Source organism: Ptychodera flava, chromosome 17 (genome assembly GCF_041260155.1).
Source record: "Ptychodera flava strain L36383 chromosome 17, AS_Pfla_20210202, whole genome shotgun sequence".
NCBI classification, from domain to species: Eukaryota; Metazoa; Hemichordata; class Enteropneusta; family Ptychoderidae; genus Ptychodera; species Ptychodera flava.
This window is the reverse complement of record NC_091944.1, coordinates 33,135,941-33,145,576: the sequence shown is the minus strand read 5'-3', so window position 1 is coordinate 33,145,576 and position 9,636 is coordinate 33,135,941. Positions and strand designations below refer to the sequence as shown.

Below are 9,636 nucleotides of genomic sequence, written 5' to 3'. Positions count from 1 at the left end.
TTTAAACTCACTGCAATTACGAATACCATGTTTTTTCATCCGACTATCATGGCATTGCTGTATGTTTGATCAAGGGGAGATAATGTGTTGTCGGTGCCGCTTGGCTGATCTAATATGGTATTACTGTAATGACGGGCGATCACCTCCCAAGGTGTTACATCCATGTGGAACCCTTATTAGGTGAAATACCGACGACAACAGTCGGAATTTTAATTATGAACATAGAAATTAAATAATCGTAGAGTTATTTTTCAGGATAGCAATCCAAAAATCAACGGCACAACATATTGATCTCGCCTTTCAACAGTCGTCTCCGTATCATAGTATCCTCAAGTGGCTATTAAGCTACTGTTAATAATGCAATAACGATTTATCAACATCAACGTCACTACATTTGTGCGTGTAGGAATCGATCAAATATGAAAACAAAGACAGAGCAAAACATGCTGTAAGAATTGAAGTCTTGCTGCTATCACAAAAATCATCGAAATAATTGGAAACTGAAATACAAAATTCGAAATCAGAAGGTTGTATCTGATTTGCAGATTTTAATTATTTACAGCAACTTAAAGAGTAAAAAATATGACAACCGAGTTGCTATCTGGCTGGTTGGTAATGATTGAATATTGACGACTAGAAAAAATTAAAATTAATCTTCTTAACCATTTTTGATACACAGTATTTGTACACCTGTCGACATATTTGAAAACCGAATTAAATATAGACGCAGCCGCTTAAAATTTATATTCTTGTAGCGAATGGGATACGTAGAGTGTACGAATGGTTTTCAAGTGGAAGCGAATGTAAAGCAAAACTAGATTTATTACTAGTTATCGCCCTGACCACTTAGAGATTTGAGTGTCTTTAAGTTTCTCCCTTCTTTAATGTTTTAAGCAAAATTCTCATGAAAGCAAATCTAATATTCTCATAAGATATTACTGACGAACTACATTAGAGTTAATAGAACGACTCAATTTATCTCGCTCCGCTCGCTTCATATTTAGAAATGCTTAAGGTGGTGTACGTCTCAAAAGTGAAAGACTTAAACTGTTGCTCAAACTATGCTGAATGAAACATTCAACCATTCTCTTACTAAATCAACGATAAAAATCGTGGTCACCGTGTAAAGTTTGGAACTAGCGAAATAAATTAGCCAACGTTTTGCAGATTCAAAATGGCTGCCATTCTTATGTTAACTCCATGGCAGATTAAAATTTTTGATTTTCAAAAAATTAAGCTGAAGAGCTCTGAAATGAACAACCACAGGTGGTAGATCAGAAAAGGAATTGTAGAAATTTGAGAGTCCAACGATCTGTCCCCGGGACGCAATATACCTTAAATGAAAAGGAAGTAATTTTGAAACAGCGAAAAGATAACTTATGATAATTTTATACCAAGTTTAGAGACAATTGAAAAAAATATATGCTACATCCACCACAGCATCGGGTACATATATTATATATATAGAGAGAGAGAGAGAGAGAGAGAGAGAGAGAGAGAGAGAGAGAGAGAGAGAGAGAGAGAGAGAGAGAGAGAGAGAGATAGATAGATAGATAGATAGATAGATAGATAGATAGATAGATAGATAGATAGATAGATAGATAGATAGATAGATAGATGTTTACTCCACCACAGCATCGTATATTTAGAGAGGAGAGAGAGAGAGAGAGAGAGAGAGAGAGAGAGAGAGAGAGAGAGAGAGAGAGAGAGAGAAGAGAGAGGGTTGTTTGGCGCGTCGTGGATATTTTTAGTACCCTAAAGTTTTTACAAGTCTTTTCTTGTCTGCTATTTTAGTTAATTTGATTTTCTCCTAAGAGTAAACAAGGGACATACAGGGAAGTAAGGGAGATAAGCTTAAGGTAATTTATTTGTCTAGCATCAGAAATTTCGAAATGGCCATTGGCCTTTATTTGTTAATAAGAAAGAGTCTCAGAATTGATTAAGCGTACTGTACTTTATATGAAATGAAAACACGATTAAAGTCTTAACTATTGTTGTTGGTATTTACTTTACTAGAGCCATCCCGTAATGTTCAATTGAATTTTGGAGGAAATGCTTGTACTATACCTCAAACGTTTGACAATGGCTGTTACAAGCGAAAGCGATAAAGCCAGTAACTTTCTGTTTCTTTTCTACGAAATTAAAACTTGTTAATAACACAGATGTTGTTATTACATGCCTCGTATATCGAATGTCGCGCGCTCCATAGGATTCAATGGTTACTCGTCGATGACGTCGCGGGCCGCATAGTCATCACTGGAACTGAAAGTGATCCGGAACTATTTACAACTTAGTGAAATATAGTCACTTTGGAACGGTCTTTTGAAACAGTTGCGACGGTTTCGATCCGACTACAACGGAGCTTGATCACGCAATGATGTTACTATTCAGCGTTAATATCAATTTACGGACATATCATTCCGCCAGCTACAGAGACATATAACGCTGAATAAATAACATCATTGCGTGATCAAGCTCCGTTGTAGTCGGATCGAAACGTCGCAACTGTTTCAAAAAGACCGTTCCAAAGTGACTATATTTACTATCTCCTTTGATTCTTGAACCATGAACAATATATTTTCTATTTACAACTTGACAACTATTTGATGTAAAAATGTCAAAATTTCATGTTTGCATAGGAAATGCGCTTTTTGGAAAATTTTGCAGAAAAAATTGATAAACCGCATAACAATAGATTAAATTCTATGATGAAAATCGTTCTATTTTTAATGGATTTTAAAGCATTGGCCAATAAATCGAAATGCTTTGAGTGAAAACTGAGTAAGAGAGGCAAACATTATAGCCCAACATGAGACTATGTACCCTCTGGGCAGGAGACCATTTGCCCTCCTTACGTCGGGCAAATAGTCACCTACCCTCGAGCACATGGTCCCATGTTTTGGCTATAATATATAATATATAAAGATGGATGTTTACGCTCTTCAGTGATAATGATATTCACAGTAACGCGGCAAATTGTTCAGAACAAGTGCTTTTAATGTCGCCCTTTTCCTTACAAAATATATTCTCATGTCTAGATGTCTATGTCGTACTCTGCTGTAAGGGATTAATCTTACTTTTCTTATTTAGCTGGATTGCAATTCTTCTTAATTTTGCTTCTAACACATAAAAGCGATACAGCAACTTATAATTAGAAATGCGTTGGAAATATACGGAAAAACCCAGGGTCTCTTGGAAATATTTACTGCACGGGCACAATGGTACCATTAGCGTGTATTAACATTTTATATTATATACCCACCTTTGAAATTGAACCCTACCCACCTGTAGGTGGGTAGGCTTTCATTTTCCTTCCCTGACAAAAATCTACGGAAGACGGGCAACGTGTGTTTACGTAAAATATGCGATTATCTGTTTGCATTAGATTTTTTCCGAGCAACATAATCGTTAGACTAGGGTTTACAATTTCTTAATACTGTGCAAATTTGAAATACTGCGTATATCCCAATGTGTAATATCCCAATGTGCCACTGAACATTGATAGAAATAAGTACCAACGTGAAAACGTTTAACGAAGTTTACAATGCATGGACGACATTGCTTTGGAGATGCAACAAATCATGAAAAACAGTCGTAAGTAAAAGCATTTAGAAACATACATCAGCTTTTGTTACCTTAAACCATGCACCTAATGAAATTGTTATATATATAATTTTATTAGAATCAATAATGTACGTGTACTTGACAAAAACTTTAACTAAAACTTAGGGTAGCTTCATTTCAAATACATTTTCTATATTTTTTATAGTTTCATCAATCATGTATAATCCATATAATTTTAACTACTTTACAGTCCACAAAACAAACATCATCAATATGATGTCTGCAATTCCACATTCATCTGAAGACGTTCACCAGTAACGCTCGAAGGCTGGGGAGAGCAGTAACCAGACAAGGCTTCCTACAGGCACGGCTAAATAGATGATGAACAGAATTCGGTCCAACGTCTTCACAAGTCTGTCCCATTCTTCTTGGCAATCTGTAACCTATCAAGAAAAACGACAAGGGGTATGATAATCGCGTATTGTAATTGTCTCACATTGCCGTTTTGTTCAGTTTTGGCCCTAATAAATACAAAATGTTCTGTTAATTCGAAGAGTCGACTTAGTGCCAGCGTTTCTGTCCGGCTACAGCTCCGAAGTTGGTAGACTATCCGTACAATTACCGTGATGTATTTAAGATATCATGCGCTTCGTGCATGGATAGTGTTTCGATGCATAGTGTGTCGATGCATTGACTTAATAACTCTAAATGGACAAGCTCCACATTACCTTAAGATCTTTCCCTTGGTCATGTAGTGCGCCCCGATTCAGTATAAATTGAAATATATGGAGGGTACATCTGTGGTTCTTCGACTTTGAATTTCTCTATACTTGCATTTCCCTATACTTGCATAAATTTGTTCGCAAAAGCATATGATGTTAGTATTTAGCGTGTCTGACAATTCCTTGTTGCTCACTGATTTTGACGTGTTATAAATATTATTTATTCAATTGATTGATTGATTGATTGATTGATTGATTGATTGATTGATTGATTGATTCTCGACAATAGAGGAGGAATGTGACGACACCTTTCCTTCGAACCAACAGAACATATTGTCTTTTTGAAATAGAGATGTGGCCTTGGGAGCCGACGTGACTTCCTTGCCTTGGCTTTCTGGCACTGCAAAGCTAATTCTATAAATATGACTGTTATATTAACTTTTTCCTAATATATATCAAATCGATATTGTCTAAAGCATCCTACATGTATCGCGAGGATACAGCGGAATGTTTTTCAGTAAGGAAAGTCAACGCTGAAATATTTTACATCGCCTCCTTCATCTGATGTCATTTTGTCAGAAAAATGTAACAACTTTGAGCCCGATTATGGACCACGTCTTTTTTCAAGAGTGGGGATTTGGCCGAGCGGTTCTGTCTGTTGCTTCTCTGCTAGGTGACTGGATACCGTATGTTGTGGGTTCGAACCCCGATTGAAGACACCGTATTGCTGAAGAATGATGTAGCTTTCAAAACTGCGCATGCACAACTTGCACTTGAAATGTGATTTGCAATTTGAAATGCCTGTCCTTGACAGGACACGATAAGTTACCGTTATCGAAGGAGTCGGATCTATCTCCTTTCGGACTGCAGAAATGAGGTGTTTGCAAGACAAGGTAAAATTTTCACATTTTAAAGTAAAATTTATACTCACGTTTACTTACTCACTTACTATAATTATGAAATAATTTGCAACGCACTGACCATAACGTTTGTTTATGGCAAGGGCGGAGGAAAGCCAACAGTTAACGGGCTTTCCTCGCACCCGCGCCAATAAATAAATGTTACCTGAGATTTTTTTGAAAAAGTGCCTAAAATTGGCCAACAAGTGCTTCATTCTATCTTGTGATTGGTTATGATCTTGACAAATCACACTTTACGTTTTAGTTGTAAAGTTACGATGATACGATACTGTGAGCTCTTAATATTATTATTCATATTCACGGCATGTAAACAAACAAATCATTACTGTGTATTTGTGGTCAGTCACGTGGTATCAGCTCGACCAATTAAAATGTAACGGACAGGGCATGGTAATATGATGTCTTGTAACTATGACATCATCGTACCTGCCAATTCAAAACAGTGTACCTAAATCGGATGGATACTCTATATATTTTGTTCTGTTCATGGAGTTTTCGTTTTCAATACGCATCATTGAAGATACTCTTTTCTTTTCAATCTCTTTGTGACATCATCATCAACTGGTGTCATACATGATGAGGTGATCGACATACTTATTATTATTATAACCAGAAGGCATATTCGATTCATAGGATGTACTCACTTGACGAGGAGCATCATCCTTTGACCCCTCAACACCATTGGGATGCACTGTTGGAGCTGAAACGTGACCATTTCCATCGTTGAACAGTTCCCCCTTGCCTACGTGTTCCTTGTCATCCATATCCAACGCAACGCTGTTCTCATAACTTCGGCTGGATGTTGCGACGTTTCCAAGTTCGATGTCCTTATTGGTCGTACTCCGTTTGTACCGTTCCCCAGATGAACTATTCCTACATAAGAAGATTCGCCGAATCCATGGACTCGGGAATCTGCTCGATGTTCCCTTTCGTTGAATATTTAACAAGATGGTTGACATAACAACAGTGGACGCCACCATACCCATGTCAAACAACAGCAATATACCCAATAGAGAACCGTAGTTGGAGTTTGTCGGAAGGGTGTCCCCCACGAGGAGTTGAAAGACGCTTAGTGCGACCAGAAGAGAAACCGCAAAACTCAGCCGTTCACCACAATCAGGAGGAAGCCAGAACACACAGAACGACAGTAGAAACATCATGCTACTCGGAAAGACAATATTCATCAAATAATAAAGAGGGACTCTTTCCATTTCCAATCCATAAACAGCCACAGATTCGAAAGCCAAATCGACTTGTTTTTTATGAACTTCAATCTCACTTGATATACCAGTTATTTTCCATTCGTAGTTTTCGTATTGTACCACCTCTTCCACAGTCAAGTTTTCCTGGACGTTCAGGCGCACTTCGTCACTATAGTACGTGGTCGATGCGAATCGTAGGTAACATGTTTGACGATCCCATGGAAAGTACTGCATGTCAAGATAGCAATGACTGTCAAACTGTGATATGGATATTAATATGACGGTTCCATTCGAAAATACGTGGTATAATGGGGAGGGGAGGGTCACCTCGCCGTCAAACCTGTTGGATAAATTTCAATCATATTGTTATTTCAGCAGCTATTTAGATATTTTCTCATAACTTCGTGCTCTTTTACCGGTTTGCAGTTTACTTGGACCATTTTATATTGTCAAGAGAATTTAAGTGTTGATGTATAATGCCATAGAAGTTGAATAGTTTTTTCTCCCTACAGAAATACTGGTAACAAAGTGAATACCCGCCATTTTGCATTTGAAATTTCGATCTAGAGGTTAAGGTGACGTGTTTTTCACTTCCGGAAATTCGCAGAATCGTGCTTGAATTCTCAGTCTTGATTGAGAAAGAACATAATTTGAAGTTTCCTTGAAGTGAACGAACATGCAAACGTAGACAGTGCGACACGCCTGTAATGATAAGCGTTGGTTCACGACCATTTAAAATATCAACGATTAACATGTTGAAACAAACGTGAGCTGTCCACATTTGTCACTATTTCACTTTATGTTTGTCCTCTTGCGAAGCTGCCACCATCTAACTGAAGTCAGCGCAATCATGGATGATATAAGATAAACATTTCCTAAAGTAAATTCCTCATATTACTTTCTGAAGAGTTGATTCAAACGGAATGATACCTACGCGTTTCTGAGAAAAACCCTAGGAAACCATACCAAATCAGACGGTACCAATATCTTAGTAATATCACCGTGACTTAACGGGTTCCAACTCAATCGTTTGTCTATCCATGTCTGCAAATTAAAACATTTAAATTACTACTGTTAAACTGACGAAATCGTCATGACAAACAGCCCGTTGATTTTTAAAACGTGTATTTCGTTATCATTAGATTTTCGTTTATACAGCTACATTCTCTGAAAAAGCCGGACAACTGCTTAGAGTTTATTCAACGACAAGTTTTCTGCTCTTGAGATGTGACAGTACCTGGGTCCAGAAGTATGGCAAACGTGTATGCAGGATCCACCTCCCCCACTACTAGTTGTTCAATAACGTTCTTGCCCGCCCTAGTTGTTGTTGCCTTAGATCTGTATTCCCGATTACAGAGTATACTCCCTCCCGTCATTATAAGTAGATAAGGGGAATCGTCGGAACTTCACCTGTGCGACTTTCCTGTTTTCAAACAATATGAAGCATGAACTATATCTAGATGCATCATGTCAACATAGCAACAACACTTAAAATTTATGTACATTATGGCCAACATATTTTAACTTCCATCACTCTCCAAGTACCTTGGTATGCAGTGTTTACATTGGTCGTATGGGTCCCATACGACCTTTGAGCGCAGTTTTGAGACGCTCCCTTTAAATGTTGGAACTTGAGGATACCTTTTGTCGTCTGTATATAACGCCTGTCTTCATTCAAGATTTTTAATGCATTGTATCAATATTTTATGTTTCGTTTACTCCTAAACTCACCTGCTTTATTATACTGTTTATTTTCACATACTTGTTCTTTTCTCCTGTAATTAACCATGTACGCATAATTACATCAATGAGGGCATGATGATCAGGCAACTAATTATCGGCAGGACACTTTCAGATCGCTATGGAGGAATTGACTATAAATTTCTTTTCATGATTGGTTACAGAACACTGCCTTTCAACTGACAGTGTATATACGATAAGCGTGCATATAAGATGGCACAGTCGATTTTGTTTAGAATTAATGATCATGGTTTCATGCCAATATAGAGGGAAAGTGTAGTCTTTTCGGTCTTAGTCTTGCAGACGACTGTCAACTACTAGTATTCAATAATCCTTGACAATCATTTTCTGTGTAGTCTGTAATAAAAAACACGCTTAATGCTGAATCTAAGTGTTGAAATTTTGATGAAATATTGAGCAAGGTATATTTCCATGATGAAAGCCCAGAAAACAGACGTACTTACAACGTCGGCAACTTTAACTATCGCAAACTCTAAATATACATCTACCACATCTGATATGTTGTCGACAGGACGAGATAGGCGATTATAGTCTGTCAGTAGCAGATCCAAGAGTGCTTTCTCTTCATCTGCCTGTACCATACATAACACTAGAAACAAAGGACATTTATGCTGAGTATGTGATCGGAAAAGTCAGTTTCCTGCTATAGCCTAGCAGATTGCCAAGCGACCTAGTACTATGCATTATAATGAGAACCCGTTGATAACCTTCGTGTGTACCCAAAAATAGCATCGGCGCAGATGATAAAAATTACCAGCAGAATGTATTTATGTCCAAAGCATACATTTCAAAACCATCAATTGTTACCAATGCACAGTTACGTTGTAGGACATGTCTTGTCCTCGGATAACCGACAGATCTGACAGTTGTGTTTTTTTTTCTTACTGTGATAATCCCAGTGCTAACAGGGAAACAAGCATGGAATGCTGATGATGTCATCTTGGTATTGTTTCGAAAAGTACCGTAACGCTTTATGAATCAATGCTCCAAAATATTCGCACTGATAAAGCAGATCATTTTAATTTTATACATATGTAAACAAATAAAAGGTAACTGGCAAAAATATGGACGAAACTGCGTTTCGCAGACGCGGAAATGAACCCACCTGCGGTCAGTGCAATGATAATCACTGTTTCTCGTCTTCCGATCATATCTGCGTTTCACAGACGTTCTCGTGTCCCAGTCTTGCCTTGGCTGTAGTTAAGGTGAACAGCGTATGGTGCCTCAGCTCAGCGATGACGGGCTACCTGATATCCTTTGACCCAAACAGCGGGCTGTTAAATAAGATATCACCTCCCGCCTTGGGATCCTCCTTTCGATTCAAAGAAGTAGTTAAGAAAAGTTTGTACCTTTAAAGGTAGAGGACTCGATCCCAGGGATCGAGTTTGTTCTACTCTGTAAGAGGATTATGAAGGTGTCATAACCTTATGTTTTCCAAAAGCCTTTTTTTTCATTGACATTGTCTAG

The 9,636-nt window shown here is 37.8% G+C and overlaps 1 protein-coding gene across 1 annotated transcript in view; it reads right to left on the bottom strand.

Moving 5' to 3' along the window:
• LOC139116546 (neuronal acetylcholine receptor subunit alpha-2-like) overlaps positions 1 to 9,636 on the bottom strand; it is an 87,634-nt gene that overhangs the window by 75,968 nt on the left and 2,030 nt on the right. The window contains exons 2-5 of the mRNA XM_070679147.1: positions 9,275 to 9,481; positions 8,609 to 8,758; positions 8,140 to 8,180; positions 7,343 to 7,452 (exon numbers count right to left, since the gene is read on the bottom strand). Coding sequence (XP_070535248.1) covers positions 7,343 to 7,452; positions 8,140 to 8,180; positions 8,609 to 8,758; positions 9,275 to 9,320 — 347 coding nt within the window. The 5' untranslated portion in view covers positions 9,321 to 9,481. The remainder of the gene's footprint in view (positions 1 to 7,342; positions 7,453 to 8,139; positions 8,181 to 8,608; positions 8,759 to 9,274; positions 9,482 to 9,636) is intronic.